This window comes from Pelodiscus sinensis, chromosome 5 (assembly GCF_049634645.1).
Source record: "Pelodiscus sinensis isolate JC-2024 chromosome 5, ASM4963464v1, whole genome shotgun sequence".
Taxonomy (NCBI): domain Eukaryota; kingdom Metazoa; phylum Chordata; order Testudines; family Trionychidae; genus Pelodiscus; species Pelodiscus sinensis.
In genome coordinates, this window is record NC_134715.1 from 87,788,921 (window position 1) to 87,813,364 (window position 24,444).

A 24,444-nucleotide genomic window follows, 5' to 3' on the forward strand; every position below is an offset into this window, starting at 1 on the left:
CTTCTGCTGATTGAATGTATTGCACACACTGATGCTCCTTACATTCCTCCAACTGTCTCACCCTACACCTTCCATGTGACCTGAGTTCCACCCTCCCATCTCCTGGTGCAACTCTCCTGACACATGCCAAGGGCTGTGTGTGCCTGATTTCCAGCTCCCCCTATTGCCATTTCCCAATCTCTCCCTCATGCCAAAGGTTCTTGCTCAGTCTCTCCACAATTCCTTTTTTTCTGCCCACAGTCAATTTTGCTAAAAAAGAGATTTCCACTGTTAACAGTGTTTCTCCCTTTTTCCTGTACTGAGTTTGACCAGGAAGATACACAGCTTTAATTCACACTAATAGTCCAGATTGAGTCTTTTGGTATAGCTTCTTTAGAGAGTGGCTGAACTGGAGGTGAATCAGAGCTGCCTTTGGATGCTAACATTGCCTTCTTTTGATATTGCCCCATTTGTGTATGGAGATAGTTATTTAATACAGCTGGTGTAGTTTCAATTCTTAATGCCCTCCGACATTGTTTATTGCTGCAGCAATCCAGTGAAAATCCTCCTTCCAGCACTTATGCCATGGTTGACTGATTTATAAGCTCTTGAAAATGTTTTTCTTCTGTGACTACCTACTTATAATCAAGTCCTACCATTAGCCAATTTAAAGGTTGACAGCAACCTCTCACAAGATATAATGGAATGATACTTGTTACTGTTGTTAGCATACAATTGTCATCTTTTTATTTTATGGACTGCAATAGATGTCTGCACAGCTTGCATGCACTGCCTATTTGACTACTTATTGGAAATAGAGTTTCCTCTCAGATCTCCCAGATGAAATAGGTTAGACAAGTGGCTTCACTTTCATTGGATAACACAAAGACATAATCCACCAAAAAATACATCATATTCCTATCGATTTTAGCAGATACATGGCATTTTATTGTACTTTACACCAGCACAGCAAATCATAAATATGTCTTTTTAAAACAATTGTTTATGTCAGTTACAGGCAGTTTCAAAACTGTCAACTTCATGCAGCTCCAGATGCTTTTGCCTTTCAAATTCAAACTAATAGGCTGACAGAAATTGTGCATTTAGACAAATTTGAAATGCTCAGGACAAGCAACTGGATATCATGCTGGGTATAGTGAGCTGCTAGGAAAGCATTAAGAATGAAAAAAGTCAATGGCAAAGTTTATTTTTAAAGGACCAGGATTCCATCCTATTTTTTTTAACAGGACAAAGATATTGGACCTGATTCTTCTGCCACTGACACCAGTTTAAAACTAGTATAATTCCATTAACTTCAGTAGGGCTGTGTCTACACTGGCACCCTTTTCCGTAAAAGGGATGCTAATGAGACACTTCGGAATTGCAAATTCCGTGGGGGATTTAAATATCCCCCGCGACATTTGCATGAACATGGCTGCCGCTTTTTTCCGGCTCGGGGTTTTGCCGGAGAAAAGCGCCAGTCTAGACGGGATCTTGCGGAAAATAAGCCCTTTTCCAGAAGATCCCTACTTTCAAGTAGGAATAAGGGATCTTCCGGAAAAGGGCTTATTTTCCGCAAGATCCTGTCTAGACTGGCACTTTTCTCCGGCAAAACCCCGAGCCGGAAAAAAGCGGCAGCCATGTTCATGCAAATGCCACGGGGGATATTTAAATCCCCCGCGGCATTTGCAATTCTGAAGTGTCTCATTAGCATCCCTTTTCTGGAAAAGGGTGCCAATGTAGACACAGCCTAGATGTATTCCTGATTTATACCAGACTGAGAAAAGAATCAGCTCCCTTACATCTATCCTAAAGTTATAGTAAGTAGGTGAGTGAACTACATTTAGTTTTGCAATTTGTGTTTTATACTCAACCTAGATTCTAATTTCTTATCCCGGTCTGTCCTTAAAATTTATGGTGTTCTATGCAAAGGCAGTGTTGTAAGTCAGGATTGGGGTTGTCCCGATGGGTTGGTGACAGGTCCTCTACTCCGTCAATGATGATAAACTTTTGGCTGCGTGCATGCATTGTTTTGCTTTCCTGTCTAGCATGTTAACCATGCGCAATTAAGTCAACATGACAGACTCCTGAGAGAGCCCCGAGAGACCACAAATGAGATAAGGATCAAACGCACCCAAGTAGGTTTATTGCCATGCGACCTACAATAATAATTGTCAGTGAACACACTTGCTGCTGTGTCACTACACCCTGGCTATGTCTAGACTGGCATGATTTTCTGCAAATGCTTTTAACGGAAAAGTTTTCTGTTAAAAGCGTTTGCAGAAAAGAGCGTCTAGATTGGCACGGACGCTTTTCCACAAAAGCACTTTTTGCGGAAAAGCGTCCATGGCCAATCTAGACGCGCTTTTGCACAAAAAAGCCCCAATCACCATTTTCGCAATTGGGTCTTTTTTGTGCAAAACAAATCTCAGCTGTCTACACTGGCCCTTTTGCGCAAAAGTTTGCCCGAATGGGAGCAGCATAGTATTTCCGCAAAAAGCACTGATTTCTTACAGTAGGAAGTCAGTGCTTTTGCAGAAATTCAAGTGACCAGTGTAGACAGCTGGCAAGTTTTTCCGGAAAAGCGGCTGATTTTCTGGAAAAACTGGCCAGTCTAGACACAGCCCTTATGTAAGCCATGACAACGGAATAGCATCCAACTAAATGCTCTGGATTTTAGTAACTCCCCCCCCACCACGGTCAGTTGACGATCACCCTTTGGGGTACACTTTTATACTCACGTTCAAACAAATTACATGTCACTCCTGACGTATCGGGTTGCCACCCTCTGTTGCCTAGTTACCACCCCTTACCTCACACAAGGGGGGTTTACTTGCTATTCTTCATGCTGTCAATTTAGACCTGGTCCTGAACCTAAGTTGGTATGTATGTTATTTGTGGGAAGGTGGTTGGTACCAAGATGTTTCTTAATGAGGTGTTCTGATATCACCCCTCTGGAATGTGTTTTAAGGTCTGTGATGGCACCTTTTGGTGTTCTTTATGCTTGATCCTGCTTGTACTATTTCTCTTGAGCCCTACCTCTTCCCTGCTTGCAGTTTCACTGAGCCAAAGTCTTGTTCACTAGATTTCAGGCCTGCTGATTTTATGTTACAGACCCTCAACTTACTACAGGCAGGTGGGGGATGAGTGGCCATGCCACAGGAGTGGTGGGAGCTGCTCTCAGGACTGCTGCAGAGAGTGGAAGCAGAACAAGGAGGCTTAGATGCAGGAACTGGGGGCATGTCGCAGCATACTAAATTTTATGTGGAGTCCTGACTGCCACCCAGGACTCAGCCATCAGCCCCTGGGCTGGGCTCCTTGCTGCTTCCCAGTGCTCCACTCCCAGACATATGCCTGCCCCCAGCTGTGGTCCCAGTCTTGGTCTCCAGCCCTGTCTGGGTCCCACCCACTCAGAAACATGGCCTTGTTCCTAGCTCCAGCAAGGTGAAGAGGGTGAGCGATGCTGGGCACAGTCTACAGGGGCTGGGCAATGTGTCTGCCAGAGCCAGAGCTGCCTGCCTTACCTGTTTGATGTCCCCTTCTAGTGGTGGCCGTAGGCAGCATCAGTGGTGCCCTGAATTTAGTAGTGCCCCCCACAGCTGCGTATGCCTAAGGACAGCCCTGCTCATATTCTCTTAATCAGTCTTTTTCTCTTATTCTTAATTGTATGCAGTAGCAGGTAAAGGCACCAATCAGGAGCAGGGCCCACTTGTGCTAGGTGCTGTACAGACACATAGGAAGACACAGCCTTTGCCCTGACATGCTTGCAATCTAACCACGGGCAAGATATGACAAGTGTCTATGAAAAATGGAAGGAGGAGGGAAGGAGGAGGCGGGGGGTATGCTTCAGCTAGAATGCCTTTGCCATTTATTATTCTAATAGGGTATGTGCTTGACATATTTTTATACTTAACAATTCTTAATATTTTCCAGTGTTCATTGGGGTAAGTCAAATATTAAACCTGGAGCCAAACTACCGACATACACAGAACTTCCACTGACTCCTGAGGGTACATCTACACTGCAGCACTATTTTGGGATATCGGATTATCCCAAAATAGTTATCCCAGGTCTTAACAGCAAGCCTATAATTTCAGGCTCACTATTCCAATTTCCCTGTAAACCTCATTCTATGAGGAATAAGGGACATTTTGGAATAGCACTTTATTTTGAAATTTGGCACTGCATAGACAGTGCCAAATGACGAAATAATCTATATTGAAATAGCATCAAAATAAGGTACACAATTTGTGTAGCTCAAATCACTTGTCTTATTTCGAGTTACAGTGTTGTGTAGATAAACCCTGAGAGAACTACATGCTTGTAAGGAACTACAGTGCTAGACTTTAATGTTGTAATGTGAATCGAGATTATGTGTTACATGTGTTTTTATTGAATTATACATACATATATGTAAATCATATCCATATACCTAGAATTACATTACAAAGCAGCCTTGCTTAAGATTCTTAAAGCACACAATTATGTCTTATTACATTTCTGTTTTTATTTGAATGGTCCCATTTGTGGAAGACAATTTTTTTTCTTGATTCTGCCTCCTGTTATCTAGGGCTGTGTCTACACTGGCATGATCTTGCGCCAAAGCGGCTGCTCTTGTGCAAAAACTTGCTGCCTGTCTACACTGGCTGTGTGTTCTTGCGCAAGTAAACTGACGTTCTATTGTATGAAATCAGGGCTTCTTGCGCAAGATCTATGATGCTCCCACTCAGGAATAAGCCCTTTTGTGCAACTGTTCTTGTGCAAAAGGCCAGTGTAGACAGGCAACAGGAATTTCTTGCGCAAGAAAGCCCTATGGTTAAAATGGTCATCAGAGCTTTCTTGTGCAAGAGAGCATCTACACTGGCATGGATACTCTTGTGCAAAAGCACATCTCTTGCGCAAAAGCACATGCTTGTAGACGCTTTCTTGCACATCTACTTTAACGCAAGAACTCTTGCACTAAAGAGTTTTTGCGCGAGATCGTGCCAGTGTAGACGTAGCCTAGATGTATTATGATTCAGGAACAAAGGGCTCAATGTATAAATTGCATCTCTCTACTTTTTATGATCATTTTTCTACTCTTTGCCCAAGAGCAGGTAACATGTAAAAGTCAGGCATTCTAAGGTTTATTTTTGTACAGAACCACAAAAGTACTTTTTTCCCCCATTTTGAAATGATTCCTTCTCTCTCACCCAAGGAATACAAATCTGATCATGAAGATTGGCGTGATTAACACCCATCATTCCTATATAAATGTTCCCAGGCTGGCAGTACAAAATGCTGATAAAGGCATAGGAAGGATGGAGAATGGAGACAGCAGGTAAGTCAAGTATAGTAATTAGGTCAAAGTCTGTTCTCAGGATGTTTTCATTTGTATTAGTTTTCAATGGGAATGACAGAGGAACAGATGTTTGTCCCTGTCTTCTTGTCTTCTCTCTTCTGTTCATAAGGCTATTCTATCAAAGGCTAAACCTACCTGTGATACATTGTCCATTGTAATTAATTAAGATAATATAAAATGTAACTGTATTTGTTAGTCAAATGATTTTACTTTCTTAAGAATGAGTTCAACTAGTCAAAAATACACTCAAACAGTCATTACCAAGTTTTCACCATTCAGCAAAGTACCTCTTGCTTGAGTTGGGAAAATACTGAAAAAATATAATTGTGAGTTAATCCCTCTTTGTTGGCATTCACAACCCTTTTTATCTGATTATTTGTAGCTGTTGAACAGAGCTGTTTTTTATTCAGAAGAAGTCCACTGAAAGCTAAGCAAGATGGAATAGTATTCTGAATAAATATATGTGAGCATTAAACACTAGGAAGGCCATTTTGAAAAACTTTTTTGTAAAGAACTACCACATAGTTAAAAATGTTTGTAGATAATTTTACAGATAGAAAAGGGAATTATTTCAAGTGTCTGCAACTTGCTGCCTCAAAGCAGGGAGCTGAAATAATACCCTGTGACTCAGATGATTGATCATATGGCAAAAAAACTGAATAATAAATTGTGATTGTTCACAGGTTTATACTTTCATATCTGGCTGCCCAAATTTAGTCTCCTCAAAGCAGGGAGCTGAAAAAATATCCTCTGACACAGATGATAGATCATATAGCCCCCCCAAAAAGGGAACAACAAATTATGATTGCTCATAGGCTAGTTCTTTTATATTTGGCTGCCCAAATTTAGACACCTCCATCCATATTTTGGCTTCTAAATAAGCATATTCTGATATTCAGAGGTACTAACCACCTGGAGCGTCCACTGAAATCACATTATAGTCTGCGGTTTGTTTATAAACAAGTTACTATGGGTACTTCTACACAGCAATGTTATTTCAAAATAACTTAGTCCGCATCTACACAGCAGGCAGTTATTTTGAAATAATGTCAAAATACTGGCAAGCTGGAGGACTTCTTATTCCGACTCTTATAATCTTCATTGTACGAGGAGTAAGGGAAGTCGGAGGAAGAGTGTTCTGTTTCAAAATAAGAGCTGTGTAGATGCTCCCTATTTTGAAATAAGCTATGCAATTGACATAGCTCAATTTGCGTAGCTTATTTCGAGTTAAGCCCTTCTGTCTAGATGCACACTATGTGACTACATTTTTCAAATCTGAGTGCCTAAAGACATCTGTGTTTAGACAAATAAATAAATGTGGTCTGATGAGCATCTGCAGCAAGTCCAAATGATTTCAATGGGATTTACAGATGTTCAGCACAAAATTGTGTATGCAAGTTTTGCTTGAGGAATATGTAACTAGCCAATTTGTACAAGCGCATGTCTGGTGTAGCTGCAATTTAGGAAGGTGGTCTAAAAATTGGACCCCAAATATTAAAGTGAAATGAACAGTGCTCCCTCAGAAATTTGCGCTTAAAGTTCCCATTAATAGGCTGGCGGAGGCACTCAGTAGACATATTATCTTAATTTTGTACAAATATTATTCCTTCTGCTATTAAATAGACTATCTAGTTCACTAAAGAATGCACCATGAATTCCATGAGAACATCCTATGATCAAGCAATGCACACTAATATAGGGGTACATTTTCTTCTTGGTGTAACTCCACAACTTAATCCCAAACCTGCAAAGATGCATGCTCTTATCTCTACACATGTGGATAGTTCCACTGAATTTGCAAGGTTGGAACCTTAGATTTGTATTTTCTGCAGGATTAGTGAGTACAGTATATGGGGACAATTACTGAAAGTTCTTCTGTATTTAGTACAGTACCTAGCACACTCTCAGTGCTTTACAAATAATAAAAAAACATACCAAAAATAATGTTAATGCAACTTTAATGTTTAGAGATAAAACACAAGTAAATCATTCCTGGGGACCACTATTTATGAATTGTTGCTGTAGTACAGTAGATCATTTATTCACTGTACATACTGTTTAATTATAGGTCCTTGGCTGTAGAGTATGATGGTTTATCCATATTACAAACACAGGAGCGTGGGGGCAGCTGTAGTGGTTCCACAAACAACTCTCAGGCAGTGAAAAGAATTCTACAGGGGTGAGTTACATCCCAGAGATCCACATTTAGCACATGTCTACATTTAGTATGTCTACATATTTAGTTGTTTACTTATCTATGTATCCAGTTATTTATACAAGTTTAGGGAGATATTTTGGTAATCTCACTCATATTTAAACAAACTCTCTAAAACATATAGTACAGGTTGTATCTCCCTAAACCAGGATCAGAGGGGTAGCCATGTTAGTCTGAATCTGCAAAAGCGACGAGGAGTCCTGTGGCACCTTATAGACTAACTGAAGTGTAGGAGCATAAGCTTTCGTGGGCAAAGACCCACTTCGTCAGATACATGCATCTGACGAAGTGGGTCTTTGCCCACGAAAGCTTATACTCCTAGGCTACGTCTACACTGGCCCCTTTTCCGGAAGGGGCATGTAAATTTCACCTATCGTAGATAGAAATCGTAAATTCCTTCAAAGTAGGAATAAGAGCCTCCGGAAAAGGGCGCTTTTTCCGGAGGATCGGGGCCAGTATAGACGCTCTTTTCCGGCTTTTTTAAAAGCCGGAAAAAAGCGGCGGACATTTTTATTTAAATGCCGCGGGGGATATTTAAATCCCCCGCGGATTTCCCTACTACGATAGGTGAAATTTACATGCCCCTTCCGGAAAAGGGGCCAGTGTAGACGTAGCCCTACACTTCAGTTAGTCTATAAGATGCCACAGGACTCCTCGCCCCTAAACCAGGACTTTCTGGTCTGGCAACATCCATGGTCCAGCAGGACTACAGAGCCCAGGAACAGAGAGGTCTGGTAGCAGCACTACAGTGAGGACCAGTGACTCAGCTGGGAGCCCCATGTCAGGAGTGAGGGCAGGTGGCACGGCAGAGTGTGCTGACTCCAGCAGCTGGTCAGTAACAGGGCCAGCAGTGGCCACGGAGCTCTGGCCCTGTAGGCAGCCAGGGAGCTCTGTCCCTGGTCCCAGACAGGGAGCTCAGCCCCAGCTGCAGAATTCCAGCCATGGTACACCAGCAGTGGCCACGGAGCTCCAGCCGGGGAGGCAGAAGGGGGCTGGTGCTAGAGTCTGGCAGCAGTGGGGCTGGGCTGGAGCCCTAGCCCAGGGGCAGTGGATCAGCACAGGCCATGAGGGGAGGGACCTCCTCTGATCCTGCAAATCCTCTAGTTTGGAACCGATCAGGTCCCAAGGGTGCTGGACCAGGAAGGTCCAACCTATAGATATTTTGGAAGGAATGCCCTCAAATCTAAGCAACTGAGAATCTCTCAGCAGTAATCATTAGTTAGATTAATTCTATGTCATGGTGCCAGATTTGTTCCTGGTAGTTGATTACAGTAATTATTGTGACATTTGGGTTCAATATATAGGTTTATTTTTCCCCACAAAGAAATTACACTTATTTAAAAAAAATCTTTAACTAGTATTTGTATCTACTTTTAGAATACCTCACTTTCTGAATACCTTAAAGAAGTGGGACAAGAGGATTTCCAATGAAGGCTGCCAAATCCCAGACTCTTTCTTGGAAAAAATTCAAGGTCCACAACCAAGATGGAGCAATAATTGTAATAATCATAATCACTGTGATAAGAAAGCAGAAGAAATCATGTGAGTCTTGTGCTCCTTGTGTGGGGAACATATCAAATCTTTGACTTTGTCCATATGATCCTACTTAGGTGGATTTTTATCTGCTTATTTTGGAATCTCACTTTATGCAACAAAATAATTTTATTGTATCTAATTTTAATAAAATCTTTTTTGATTAGGTGCAACATTAATGGATAGGGCCTAATTTTAAAACACAGGGACCTTGATAATACAACCAGATTCCCTATATGTGCATTCAGTTTGCTCAGTCATTAAAAAATGGTTCAGTAGGGTTGTTAACTAATGTGTAATTGTATAAACTTGTAACCAGTGGAAATTTACTGGTTACATGTTTACATGCAGTGGGGCAGGCAGGAGCCAGTGCTTGCAGGGAGCCAGCTTTTAAACCAGCTTCTGCCTGCTTCCCCCTGCTCCCTTCGATAAAAAGGTAGCAGCATGGGGGACAGGTGGCTCTGTGGGAGCTGATTAAGGATGTTAAATATTGACTAATTGAATACTCAATGCATTTTTGCATCCACTATTTGATTAGTTGATAGGGTGCCTCTGCCTTTGAAGTATAGCAACAGCCCTAGGAGGGGGTACTTAAATGCAGCAAAGCCACTTGAAGCCTAAGGCCAGACACCAGGCTCCACGCTGCTTTAAAATGCCACAGGAAGCCCGGGATTAGAGGAGCAGGTAGTCTCCAACTGATCCTGGGCTCCACGTGGTGCTGCCACTTTGAAATGCTGCGTGCAGGCTGGGATACCCCAGGTGGTACAGGGTTGCACGCAGCATTTCAAAGTGGCAGTGCTGCATGGAGGCCAGAGTCTGGCCCCAGGCTCCATGTGGTGCTGCTGCTTTGAAGCATTCCCTTCGTTCCCCCCACCCTTGCAGCCTCTTTCTGATACACCCTAGAGGAACCGTCTTGAAAGCTGCTTCCCACATGTACCAACTTCCGCCTTGCCCCCACTCCCTGCACTGCTGCCTCTTTATTAGAGGCTGCAGCACGGGGGAGGGGAAGGAAGACAGACAGGTGGCTCTGGTGCTCATAGGGAGCTGGTTTTTAAGTTCTCTCTCAAGAGCACTGGCTCCCTCTTGCCACCCTGTACTGCTGTCTCAGTGGGAGGTGGCAGGGGACAGATGGCTCAGTGAAAGCATCATTCACGGAGAGACAGTTTAAAAGTCCGCTCGCTGCGTATACCATCTCCCACTTGCGCACCCCTCTTCACATCCTCTGTGCTGCTGCCTCTCTAGCAGAGGCAGTAGGGTTGTTAACTAACAGGCTCAGGAGGAGCTAGTTTTTAAGCTGGCTCCCCCTGAGCACTGGCTTCCGCCTGCCCCCCTGTCACTGCTGCCTCTGTGGGAGATAGCAAGTGGGGGAGAGGCAGCTCCATGGAGCTGGCATGCACACACAGCCAGTTTAAAAGCTGTCCCCCTGAATATATCGTCTCCTGTCTTATAGAGAGGCAGCAGGTGGGGGAGGCAGGCAACTCCACAGGAGCCATCACATGTAGAGAGCCAGCTTAAAAGCTGGCTCCCCATGGGCACCGGCTCCCACCTCCCCACATTGCTGCCTCTGATACAAAAGCGGCAAGGAGGGGGTGGTGGTGCCCAGGCTTATCAGTTAATTGTGCAAACAACTACACTCTAACTACTACTTCCTATGGTCCGTTTGAATGCCTAAATATGGAATACCCTAGAAGCTACTAAGACACCTGGGCTACGTCTACACTGGCATGATTTTCTGAAAATGCTTTTAACAGAAAAGTTTTCCGTTAAAAGCATTTTCGGAAAAGCGCGTCTAGATTGGCAGGATGCTTTTCCACAAAAGCACTTTTTGCAGAAAAGCGTCCATGACCAATCTAGACGCGGTTTTCCGCAAAAAAGCCCCGATCACCATTTTCGTGATCGGGGCTTTTTTGTGGAAAACAGTACTGTGCTGTTTACACTGGCCCTTTTGCGCAAAAGTCTTTCGGAAAAAGACTTGTGCCTGAACGGGAGCAGCATAGTATTTCTGAAAAAGCACTGACAATCTTACATGAGATTGTCAGTGCTTTTCCGGAAATTCAAGCGGCCAGTGTAGACAGCTGATAAGTTTTTCCGGAAAAGCGGCTGATTTTCCGGAAAAACTTGCCAGTCTAGACACAGCCCTGCAGTTTAAAAACCAGATCCATGGTGGTCAGGTGGAACCCACAGTCCGTCTGGTGTGGTGTATTGTCTCATATAGTGGCACTGACACCACTTACAAAGAGAATAATAAGTCTGTTCTACATCCTTAGCTACCAGCTCGCTGACTTTTAGCTCATATGATAGAGGCTCATGTCCTAAACACCAGAGGTCCCAGGTTTGATTCTGCCCGCAGATGACCAACGTCTGCCAGCCTCACACAGGCATTTAATGGGGTAAACATCATTGGTAAAATCCTGACTGCAGTGAAGCCAATGGCAAAATTCCTCATTGTCTGAATGGTACCAAGATTTCACCTCTTTTCTTTTCAAAAGTATTGAAACTCCAGGAATGCAAAACAGAGACATAAACAACATTTCAAGGGTTTTCTTCATCTATATATTTACTGGTGAATATTTTCATTCTACACTTATAAAACAATTAGGCAATCTTAACTAACTTATGCAGTAGTAAACCTTACATTAAAGGACTATTTTACACTTGCTAGCTTATTTAGTATCATTCAGCAGACATAACTATTTTATTTTACTGTTTCTTAGGGAACAGTGCCAACCTAGTGCCTTTGCACAGTACAATGTTAACAACAACAGTAATAAAGATGAGTAAGTACTCTACAGTTTTTGTATAAAGTTATTTGTAGTGTAAAAAGTAGCAACAAATGCAATACACTTAGTCCTTTCTTTGCAAATTATTGTATCATACAAGTAATTGAATAAGAAATTACATGAACGTCTGAACTGTATGCACAGCCAATGTTTTTATAACACAAAAGTTATTAATGTCCCACTTAATCATACAAAAATGGAAATAGTTGAAAACGATATAAAAGGTTTTAATCAAGGGTAAAAATAATTAAATATATAGGTAGATTTATAGAACTCAACAGATTTTAATAGGAAAAATAGTGGAAATAATAGTTACATGCATCCCAAAAGCCTGTCACAGAAATATTGCTTCTTTTTTAGAGAGGAGAAAAAGAAAAAAGAAAAGAAGAGGTAAGACAATAATATTACATTGCAGAAGATAATTATTTGCAAACTATCATTTTAGTTTATCTGTAAAACTAACATTTGAATCCATTTTTAGCAAGTCTGAAGGTAAAAAGGAAAAGAAAAAGGACACAGAAATGCAAAAGAACAAGGAAAAGAAGGAAAAACATAGAAATAAAGATAAACATAAGAAGAAAGTTAAGAAAGATGAGTAAGTGTTCTTTATTTGGTTTCAGAGTAGTGTTATGTTTTAGTAAGAATGCTTTGCCTGTACAACTGAATATATTCATAGGTTTATTGCAAGCATGTTATGTATGTTAGCCCTAGATAAGTGATAAGTGCTGATCACTGTTAGGTCTTGTTTGTTCATGAAGTTGTTCTTAATTAATTCCATGTATGGACACTCTTATTCCACAATAAAATGCCTTTTCTTTATTAAGCTTAAATCCTAAACAGGAACAATGTACACTTATGCTCTGTCTACACTGCATGCCTTATAGTGCACAACTGTGCTAGTACAGCTGTGGTGTTGTGACATATACAGTGCAGTCGCTCCTTAAAGCAGCAGAGTGCTCCCCTGCCAACAACAACAACAAAACCCCTCCAATGAGTGGTGGTAGCTTTGCCATTGGACGAGCATCTCCCACTGACAAAGCACTGTCACCACTGGTACTTTTTGTTGGTAAAACTTTTGTTGACTAGGGAGGTGGCTTTTTTGCTATAAGATTTCCTGTGTAGCTTGCTCTATGCTGATGGGAGAGATCTCTCCTGTCAACATAATTAAACCACCCCCAAAAAGTGTTGGTAGCTATGTTGGTGAGAGAACGTCCTCTGACATTGTAGAGCTGCCCACATTGGTGCTTCTGTCTGTGAAATGTATGTTACTCAAAGGATTGGTTTTTTTCCACACTCCTGACCATGGGCAGAAAGTAATGGAGGCTAGGATAGGCTCTCCAAGCCTTGTGCTGCCATGGGTGGGGGGGGGGGAGGGGTAGTGGCAGATAACAACATGGGCCCAGGAGGCCCATGCCCAGGGGCCCTAACTAATTTAGGGGTCCTGAAAAAAATCTCCTCCCACCACATCCCCAGGACTGCTGGAGCTCTCATATCTGCTGTGGCTACAAAACTTTTCTAGTTTGGGGGCTGCAGCAGGACATGTGTGCATAGGAGTGAGTGGCAGGGCCTTAGGGGGAAGAGGCAGTGTGGGGTGCTATGGAGCAGAGGTTGTGGGTGGAACAGGGACAGGACTGCAGAGAAAGAGATGTTGCACTGTTGTGGTTCCTGGCATAAAGGAGGAGCTCCAGGCTCTCAGCCCACTTCTATGACTCCAACTGAGCTCTCAGCCTCTGCCCCATCTATTGGAGCTTTCAGACCCCATTTTCATGCCAGACAGGCCCACAAGGAGGCTGATAGAAGTGAGCAGGGGTGTGTCCTCAGCTGGAAGATGTGGGGCAGGGTGCTAGCTCCCCAAGGGAAGCTTCACTCATATTCCTGACTGATATAACTCCCAGTGTAAACATAACTTTACTCTAGAGCAGAAGTGTCCAAGTTGTGTCTTGTTCCTTTTTAGGGCTTAAGCTAAACAGACACAAGGAATTCTTATTCTGGAATTAAAATGTCCATTATGGATGTTAAAATGCATTTATTTAGGTAAATGTGTAACGGCTGAAAAATGTCAGCCGTTACATGTTTACATGGCGGGGGGGGGGGCGGGAAGAGGAAGGAGAGGTGAGGAGACTCTGGGGAAAGTCTCCTTTTAAGCCGGCTTCCTGCTCACACCAGTTCCCGACAACACCCTCCTCCCCCATGCTGCTGCCTCTGCACCCTCCCACCTCTGCTGCCTCTGCACCCTCCCACCTCTGCTGCCTCTGCACCCTCCCCCCATGCTACTGCTTTTAAGCCAGCTCCCCATGCATACATGCTACCGTGAAGATTAACCCATGAGCACAGTCTCATTGGTTAACTATGTACTGGGTACACATTCACATCCCTAATGTCTACACATGAAGTTAATCAGCAAAACTCCATGTACAGACCCCTTGGCTGTGTCTACATTGGCACCCTTTTCCGGAAAAGGGATGCTAATGAGACACTTCAGAATTGCAAATGCCGCGGGGGATTTAAATATCCCCCGCGGCATTTGCATGAACATGGCTGCCGCTTTTTTCCGGCTCAGGGTTTTGCCGGAGAAAAGCGCCAGTCTAGACGGGATCTTGTGGAAAATAAACCCTTTTCCAGAAGATCCCTTATTCCTACTTGAAAGTAGGAATCCCCCGCGGCATTTGCAATTCCAACTGGTCTCATTAGCATCCCTTTTCCGGAAAAGGGTGCAAATGTAGACACAGCTCTTGTGTATAGACAAGTCTTTTATGTACTTAAATTTTTCCATCTTCTTCAGTCAAGCAATTTTCATTATCACTTCTTCTGAAAGACAAGACAGAATGTTACTGTCCACTTACAGCAGGATGTAATTTCAGAATCTGAATATATAGTACATAGATTTTGGTAACCTGTTTTAGTTTAAAAATCTAAATATCCCAATACTGTATTTTTAGAATCTTGATAATTTCACTATTATTACGCTCAACTGTGAATAGATAACATGTAATAGATCTAATATACCTGGATTTCGGTAAAGCATTTGATACAGTTTCATGCTCCAAAATCACAGACATAATAAGTTCACTAAGGGTATGTCTACACTACCACCCTAGTTCGAACTAAGGTGGTAATGTAGGCAACCGGAGTTGCAAATGAAGCCCGGGATTTGAATTTCCTGGGCTTCATTTGCATATAGCCGGGCGCTGCCATTTTTAAATGTCCGCTAGTGCGGATTCCGTGCCGCGTGTAGCCGCGTGGCATGGAGTCCGCACTAGCGGACATTTAAAAATGGCAGCGCCCGGCTATATGCAAATGAAGCCCGGGAAATTCAAATCCCGGGCTTCATTTGCAACTCCGGTTGCCTACATTACCACCCTAGTTCGAACTAGGGTGGTAGTGTAGACATGCCCTCAGTATTTTACCTGGGGCACAATAAATGGTGACGAAGCTGCATGTCAATAACCTATTAGAAATGATACAGTCCTCGTCTCTTTATTGACCCTCTCAATAATGCCATACAAATATTGAGCAAGAAGGTTATAAGATAGAACTATTCAGAACTTTGTATAAAACTTGAGCACCACCCTTGTGAGAACCCACTGTTAAGGATGGACTGTAGCCATAATAAAGAAGCCTCAGCCATCCAAACTAAGATCCAGAGATGCGTTAGCACCTACAATGTAAATAAACAGATTGGAGGTTAGGGGAAAAGGCAAGAGGAACAGAAAGCAATAGAATGCTCTAAGTTCCTTAGTTTTATTTGCCATGCTTTGCACTATTTCACAATCAGTGTTGGACTCCCCTAATACTGAAGGCATGATCTGTTCAACGTATTTAAATAGTAATGGGCACATAACCATTTATCTTCTGAAAAGATGAAGCATAGATGCTTTGAGTCATCTAACCTACAAAGAAGAAAATTAACTTAGTGGGAAAGAGATTATTTTGAAAAAAGTTGAAACTACATTTGTCACTGTGACTTTGTATTGAGGCTTGCCAATTTAATTTCTCTTGGTGGGGTGTCCTAGATTCTAAAATCCCAATCATATTCACCATCTAGTTTCTTGTGCTCCATACATTCAAACAAGGCGTCTAATTTTCATTTAAGGGTGTGCTTGCACTAACGAATTGCTTACTAAACTAAATGATCAGCATATGTTAGTAAACACAGAACATTTTTTGTAGTTCCTAAAATCCATTTTATAAGTTTCATTTTTATAAGTTTCCCATTAATATTCCCTTTCTGTTGGGCTTATTGCTCAGGGAGAAGAAAGATCTTTTTGTTATTGATCCATCAGGAAACTTGTATTACTACTGGCTGTTTTGCATCGCCGTACCTGTCATGTACAACTGGACCATGATCATTGCTAGGTGATGTATAACACTGTGCATTTGTTTTTAACTTCTCTTTTTCCCCATTAAAGTAATGAAATCCTCATATCTTGTTCCCACAAGGAAAGCTTTTTGTTTATCATATAGAATGGATGCAGATAATGTATTGACTCAATGCTTTTACTGTGTTTATCTTTTCAATCTGGTATTAAATACGGTCTACAGACTCTTATCTTCAGTAGTGGAGATCACACACATTTATTTACAATCTCTGAAGTTCTTTCCAGCATGTCTTTTGTCCAGTTCAGTAAAGGATTTGCATTAACTTAATTTCATTATTTTTTCTATCTGATGCTTCAATACTCTTATCAGTCTTATGCTCCCTGGTAATTAAATATACATTAAAGGAGGTTTGGCAAAGTTATAATCAATATAAACAGGGACATACCAAATTAATGGCTTTGAAAAACATGTCACGAATTATGAAATTTGGTCTCCCACCCTGTGAAAAGCTGATCTTTGGTGTTCTTTTCTCTATACTATACTGATCTGACTGGGAGACCAGCATTTCTCAAATTGGGGGTCCTGACCCAAAAGTATGTTGCAGGGGAGTGCTGGGTAGCAAGGTTATTTTAGGAGGGGTTGTCACTGAACTGTTGAGTCCCACCACCACGTAGAGTGCAGAGAGAATATTTATTCTCCCTGTGGTCCCACTCTCACGTCAGGTAGGCTACAGCCTATTGGCCTAAATCAGTTTCTAGATCCACGTGGCCTAATGGCCAAAGTCAGTTACAGCAGCCTTTTCCCTCAGGGCAGTGAGACGTAATGGCCAAAGTTACTCCCAAAGGGTATGTCTACACTACAATGTTAGTTCGAACTAACGGACGTTAGTTCGAACTAACATTCATAGCCGCTACACTAGCGCTCCGCTAGTTCGAATTTGAATCGAACTAGCGGAGCGCTTAGTTCGAACTAGGAAAACCTCATTTTACGAGGATTAAGCCTAGTTCGAACTAGCTAGTTCGAATTAAGGGGTGTGTAGCCCCTTAATTCGAACTAGTGGGAGGCTAGCCCTCCCCAGGTTTCCCTGGTGGCCACTCTGGCCAACACCAGGGAAACTCTATGCCCCCCTCCCGGCCCCGGACCCCTTAAAGGGGCATGGGCTGGCTACGGTGCCCGTGCCAGGTGCAAGCCTGCCAGCACCCAGCCAGCAGACCCTGCACCTGGCACGGCACAGAGCCACCCACCCGATGTCCCCCAGCCCACCCCCTCTTCCCGGGACCAGGCTGGCGGTTCCCGGGAGCTTGCCCTGGACCGCAAGAGGCGGGCACCTTCCTGGGCTAGTGTGGACATCGTGGACCTCGTCCACGATCTCCGCACTAGGCACAGGAAAGTGGCCGTCTAGGGCAGGAGAGCTGCCAGCCTGGCCACCCAGGAGCAGGTGTGCATGAAAATCAAGGGGGTCCACTGAGACCCCCGACCCTGAGCCCTGAGCTTACAATGGCCGTCCTGGGTCAGACCAAAGGTCCATCTAGCCCAGTAGCCTGTCTGCCGACAGCAGCCAACCCTAGGGACCCTGGAGGGGATGGACCGAAGACAGTGACCAAGCCATTTGTCTCGTGCCATCCCTCTCCAGCCTTCCACAAACCTTGGGCAGGGACACCACTCCTACCCCCTGGCTAAGACCACTCCATGGACCCAACCTCCATGACTTGATCTCACTTCCCTTTAAACTCTGTTCTAGTTGTAGCCTTCACAGCCTCCTGCAGCAAGGAGTTCCGCAGGTTAACTATTTGCTTTGTGAAGAACAACTTTCTCTTACTAGTTTGAAGCCTGCTACCCATTCCTTTCCTTTGGTGTCCTCTAGTCCTTCTTTATGGGAACTAATGAAGAACTTTTCTGAATGCACCCTCTCCACCCAACCTCTGCTTTTAGAGACCTCTATCCTGTCCCCCCTCCGTCTCCTCTTTTCTAAGCTGAACAGTCCCAGTCTCTGTAGCCTCTCTTCATCTGGGACCTGTTCCCCTGATCATGTTAGTTGCCCTCCCCTCTCCCAGCCTTTCTCTTCCCCTCTCCCACCTCCTTTTCCCAGTCTCCCCCAGTTTTGTTCAATAAAGACAGAGTCAATGTTGGAAGAAACGTTATCTTTATTTTGTACATCAATAAGAAGGGTGGCTAAGGAAGGGTAAGTGGAAGGAGGTGAGGGAGGAATGGGGTACGAGCCCCCGATCGGGAGGACGGGCTGGCTCTGCAGGCTTCTGGGGGTGGAAGCTCTCCTGCAGCCCCCCGATTGTCCCCTCTCCCCAGATGGCAGCCTGCGGCAAGTGCAGCCGGGCTGATGGCCGAGTGGTGTGATGTGCCCAGTGTGGGTACTCCGGGCAATCCAAGCCAGGACTGCTTTGCAAGCGGGGCACCCCTTAGAACTGTCTGTCTGGGGTGGGGGTCGGGACCCTTTAAGCGCAGCCCTCGGCTAGCCTGAGACAGCATCTCCACGCTCTAAGTCCTCCTCTGATGCCCTGCCGGCACTGCTTCCGGCCATCCTTAAGCCCTGTTCAGAGTCCACTCAATGTGGACTTTCTAGTTCGAATTAGCAAAACGCTAATTCGAACTAGTTTTTAGTTCTAGACGCGTTAGTTCGAATTAGCTTAGTTCGAATTAACTAATTCGAACTAAGTTAGTTCGAATTAGCACTGTAGTGTAGACATACCCAAAGTTAGTTATAGTGGCCAGAGTCAGTAACCATGCCCTTGTTTGCAGGGCAGTGTGTCCCAATGACTAGAGTCAGTAAAAGTAGTTTCCTTTCCTCCCTTTGAACCTCATCCTTTGGCCTTAATTGCAGGGAGGGTGGCCCACCGCCATGTCAGCAGTGAATTCAACTGCAACACACTGACTCAGTCGGGTGGGAGGTACCACTTGCTCACCTTCTCTGGGTCATTTCCTACCCTCTGTCCTGGGGGCTGTTGTCTGCGGTCTCCTGTAGTTATGGGACTCCTCCACAAAGTGGGCCCCCAAGGCTTCTCTGGGTGCTAGGCCCTGTGACCCAACAGGGCTTTCCAACCAAGGTATCAGCAGTTCTTCAGCAGGAGTTTCTGTCACAGGTCCTTCTGCACTGACCATCCACTCTAAGCTGGGTTACTGCCTTTTATATGTGTTCCCCAGTTAGAGAATGCCCAGTCTTGTGGGCATGGTCTTCTCAGACCAAACAGTGGGATTAATCCCCTCAGTACCAATATGGGGCTGATGTGCCCTGTTACGTAGAGTTGCAGTTTTGCCACCCTTACTCCTGTGCTATCTTCAGAGTTCATAGGCTTGAAACTGGCAGCTGCTGGCAAGAAGCTTAGCTCAAAGGCAGTGCCATGCCAGCCGTAGTGCCAAAGTAAAGGTGGCAATACTATACTATGCCACCCACACTTCTGTGCTGCTGCCTTCAGAGCTGAGTGGACAAAGAGTGGCAGAAGCTAACTGAGGGCCCATTTCTGCAGGTATACTATGCCATCCTTACTTCTGCACTGCTTCTGGCAGAGGCTTTGTCTTCAGAGCTGGATTCCCAGGCAGCAGTGGCTGATCTCTAGCTACCCAGCTCTGAAGTCATTGCAGAAGTAAGGATAGCAGTACTGCAACCCTTCTTACAATAACTTTGCAATCTACACCCCCCTCAGTCCTTTTTGTTGTTCTGAAATCAGATCCAAAACCAAATTTTTCCACAAAGCTTTAAAATACACTTTGTAAATACTTTTGTTTTTTAACAAGCATGACCGAGATCTTTTAGAGATCATGTACAAAAATCTGTAGGGCCTCTGAATATATGGCAATTTTACTGTAATTACTGGTCTAATGGGACTATTTCAATTGTGTATTTTTTTCCTACCCAGAGCCTGTTTTGATGAACTTCAGAATGAATATTTAGGAATGTGGTTCTTCTTTGATTACATATCAGATATAATCTATATTGCTGACATGTTTGTACGGATAAGAACAGGTAAATGTACCAGCTGTTTAATTATCTTCCTTTTATCTTCGGTAGGCACTTTAAAATGCCCATCAGAATATGACTTAGGGGCCAAAAGAAATAAAGAATTGTCTCTCTCTAGGATTGACTGTCCAGCTACACTTTATTTCTATGAAATGATGATGTAAAGTATCTTTCTGGTAGCGTTCTGGCCTCCTTTACTGAGGGAAGGACTTAACACTGAAATATCTCTTGAGATACAAGGTCATCCTGATTTTTAGCAGAAAGGAGTCTAAAACTGAAGTTCTTCCACTGGAAACATAATTTCTACAGTTTTGGAGTCACACTTCAAATATTTCACAAATGCTCACATTTGCTTATATTTGGCAGTACACTTCATCATGCTTTATATAACAGACATGAGTTTATCTATAATCTAGTTTAATGTCCTAATTTAAATGTTCCATAAAGCAGGGACAAATTCAACCTTCCCTTTTTAGGCATAACTGCCATTGAAATTCAATGAGAATTTGTCTGAACAAAAGAGAGCAGTGTCCTTCTGAGTAGGCACAAAATGGGTTTGTTAGGAAATGTAAAATTACTATATAGAAAACAGCATTATACTTGTGGCAGGGATGTGCTAATTTGTATCATCCACTGATAATACTCCTAAAAAGCCCAGTCAAAGGAAACTATACTCAAAGGCTGCGTCTAGACTGGCATGATTTTCCGCAAATGGTTTTAACGGAAAAGTTTTTCCGTTAAAAGCATTTGCGGAAAAGAGCATCTAGATTGGCACAGACACTTTTGCGCAAAAGCACTTTTTGCAGAAAAGCGTCCGTGCCAATCTAGTCGCAGTTTTGCGCAAGAAAGCCCCGATCGCCATTTTTGCCATCAGAGCTTTTTTGCGCAAACACTTTGCGCAAGAGGGCTTTTTCCGGAACAGGAGCAGCATAGTATTTGCGCAAGAGCACTGACAATCTTACATTAGATCGTCAGTGTTCTTGTGCAAATTCAAGCGGCCAGTGTAGACAGCTAGCAAGTTTTTCCGCAAAAGCAGGAAAAGTTTTGCGGAAAAACTTGCCAGTCTAGACGCAGCCAAACTGTACTACTTAATCAAACTAAAGCTAGAAATTTTAGTTTTTTGTCTTTGTTAAAGATTTTTAAATAACTTTATAATGTAATAGTAAATATTTTCTAAAAGAAGAGAAGAAACCCCTAAGAAAGAAGGCATCCTTTGCCCTTGTTTGTTGGGAATCTCTGGTGTGCAAATGATCATATTAGTAGAGGAAACATAAAATTATACCCACTTTATTTTAGCCTATGAGCTGCAAATCAGGACATGCCACACTTATTCATTAATAAGGAATCTATAAACCTCTTGCCACCATGTAAGCCAAATGCAGTCTTTGCTGGCTGAATTTGAGAACTATCTAGAACAGGACAAAGCATAGAATTCACTTGCTCTCTCTAAGAGTTAGGATCAATATTTTCAAAGATTTGTTACTAAAATTAGGTTCCTAACTTCACATTTATATACCTAAATCAGTAGCATGGCTCTCAAGAGTGATGAGCAGCCATTTTGAGCAACCTGGGGCTGTAGCAGGCAGGGAGCCTACCTCAGAGTCCTGCAGGGCTGCTAGCTGGGAGCCACCTAGGTAAGCAACTCCTAACTATAGTCTGCCCCGGGACCCCAGCCCCTCCTGCCCCTCAACTCCCTGCCCCAGGTCACTATCTAAACCCTCTGCAATCCCCACCTTTCCTACCCAAGATCGTAACTCCCTCCCAGACCCTGCAGCCCTCCCCCCAAGCCAGAATGCTCTCCTGTACCCATACCCCCTCCCAGACCCAGCACCCCAAGCCTCTGCCCCAGATCACAACCCCTCCTTCTCCCAAACTCCCTCTCAGACCCCACTCGCTCTCCAGGACCCCAGCTCTCTTCTGCACCCAGGCTCCATCCCAGATCCTGGACCCCCTTCATAGAAAAATGTGGCCCTTAACCACTTACCAAAATCTTGAAGTGGGCCCCCATCAAAATTATTGCTCATCCTTGGCCTATGTGCTAAGACAGCAGAAACCATAGAAGACAGGGGTGGACATGGGAGGCTGTAAGTGCAGTACTTCTACGATGGGAGATGGTTTCTCCCTTCAAGATTTCTATAAGACTCCACAGAGCCTAGCCAGGCCAGACAGTACTGATGTCTCTGCTTAATCAAGTCATCCAGGGCCAAAATATGGCTGCAACTGCATATCTGCAAAAAAAAAAAAATCAATTGATTATCTGCAAAAATCAAATTCCAGTTAACATATATAGCTGTTTAAACTATGAATCATGATAAAAAAGATGGAAAATTATGTACTGTCAGAAACTCTACAACCAAAATAATTTTAAAGATTAAGTTGACATTCACATATTACAGGATTCAGCAGATGATAAAGGAATAGAAAAGTCCAAGTCAAATAATAAAGTAAAATAATTTGAAAGATTTTATATTTTATTTTAGGTTACCTGGAACAAGGTTTGTTGGTGAAAGAAGAACTTAAACTTAAACAAAAATATACAGGAACTTTACAATTTAAACTAGATCTACTGTCAGTCATACCAACTGATCTACTTTACTTTAAATTAGGGCTAAACTATCCAGAACTAAGAATAAACAGAATACTTAAAGTATCTCGGATGTTTGAGTTTTTTCAGCGTACAGAAACAAGGACAAACTATCCAAATATCTTCAGGATCTCTACTCTTGTTATGTACATTGTGATTATTATTCACTGGAATGCATGTATGTACTATTCAATCTCCAAAGCCATTGGATTTGGGACAGACACATGGGTCTACCCAAACATCTCTGATCCTGAATTTGGCCGTCTGGCTAGAAAATATGTATTTAGCCTCTACTGGTCAACGTTGACCTTGACCACTATTGGGGAAACACCTCCTCCGGTAAAGGATTCTGAGTACTTCTTTGTGGTTGTTGACTTCTTGGTTGGGGTTTTGATCTTTGCTACTATTGTTGGTAATATTGGTTCCATGATCTCCAATATGAATGCTGCCAGAGCAGAGTTTCAAGGAAGGATTGATGCTATCAAGCAGTATATGCACTTTCGAAATGTGAGTAAAGAAATAGAAAAAAGAGTTATCAAGTGGTTTGACTATTTGTGGACAAATAAAAAGGCTGTGGATGAAAGGGAAGTTTTAAAATACCTACCAGATAAATTAAGAGCAGAAATTGCAATCAGTGTTCATCTGGACACATTAAAGAAAGTTCGGATTTTTTCAGATTGTGAAGCTGGCCTGTTAGTTGAACTAGTCTTGAAGCTGCAGCCTCAAGTTTACAGTCCTGGAGATTACATTTGCCGAAAGGGGGATATTGGAAGAGAGATGTACATAATCAAAGAAGGCAAACTTGCTGTAGTAGCTGATGATGGAATTACACAATTTGTGATCCTGGGTGATGGCAGCTACTTTGGGGAAATTAGCATACTTAATATCAAAGGCAGCAAAGCTGGCAATCGAAGAACAGCCAACATCAGAAGCATTGGATACTCAGATTTGTTTTGTCTATCTAAAGATGACCTCATGGAGGCTTTAACAGAGTATCCAGATGCAAAGGCAATGTTGGAAGAGAAAGGTAAACAAATCTTGCTGAAGGATGGGTTACTGGATATCAATGTTGCAAATGCAAGAAGTGATTCTAAAGACATCAATGAAAAGGTCATTCAAATGGAAGGATCGGTGGACAACTTGCAAACAAAGTTTGCTAGGCTTTTGGCTGAATATGATGCCTCACAGCAGAAACTGAAAAAACGACTGACACAAGTTGAAAAAATACTGAAATCAACTACGCACTTTGAATTCTCAGATTTAGAAGAAACAGATAAATAAATCTGGAGTGTCACCACTGGAATAAGATCCTAGGGACTGCCACTAGCAGTTAAGGATAAATCCTACAAGATACTGAGTGACCTCAATTATTTTCCTTGGGGATCTGATCCTTTATAGGGTTGCCAGATGGTTTCAACAAAAACACCGGACATACTTGACATTACATCACAATCTACATTGCATCTTATTTAGGAAATACTGGACATTTATATTTTCTCAATTTGTTTCCCGAACAGAAAGCTAAAATACTGGACTGTCTGGTTCAAAACCAGACACCTGAACACACTAATCTTTTATTATAAGCTACAACACAGTCATGAAACATCATTTGTTTCCTTATTTAAATAATTGCCGCTTTATTTACATCAAAATGGCCACCGCGCTGTGCTGATCAGCTGTTTGGTGGCACAGTGCGGTAGTCTGGATGCTCCACGGCCAACA

The 24,444-nt window shown here is 43.0% G+C and overlaps 1 protein-coding gene across 1 annotated transcript in view; it reads left to right on the top strand.

Moving 5' to 3' along the window:
* CNGA1 (cyclic nucleotide gated channel subunit alpha 1) overlaps positions 1–24,003 on the top strand; it is a 33,304-nt gene extending 9,301 nt beyond the window's left edge. Inside the window, exons 2-10 of the mRNA XM_075931125.1 lie at positions 5,177–5,299; positions 7,389–7,499; positions 8,913–9,077; positions 11,783–11,845; positions 12,209–12,238; positions 12,330–12,443; positions 16,097–16,204; positions 20,038–20,144; positions 22,619–24,003. Of these exons, the coding sequence (XP_075787240.1) occupies positions 5,193–5,299; positions 7,389–7,499; positions 8,913–9,077; positions 11,783–11,845; positions 12,209–12,238; positions 12,330–12,443; positions 16,097–16,204; positions 20,038–20,144; positions 22,619–24,003 (2,190 nt within the window). The 5' untranslated portion in view covers positions 5,177–5,192. The remainder of the gene's footprint in view (positions 1–5,176; positions 5,300–7,388; positions 7,500–8,912; positions 9,078–11,782; positions 11,846–12,208; positions 12,239–12,329; positions 12,444–16,096; positions 16,205–20,037; positions 20,145–22,618) is intronic.
* Positions 24,004–24,444: the final 441 nt, after the last annotated feature.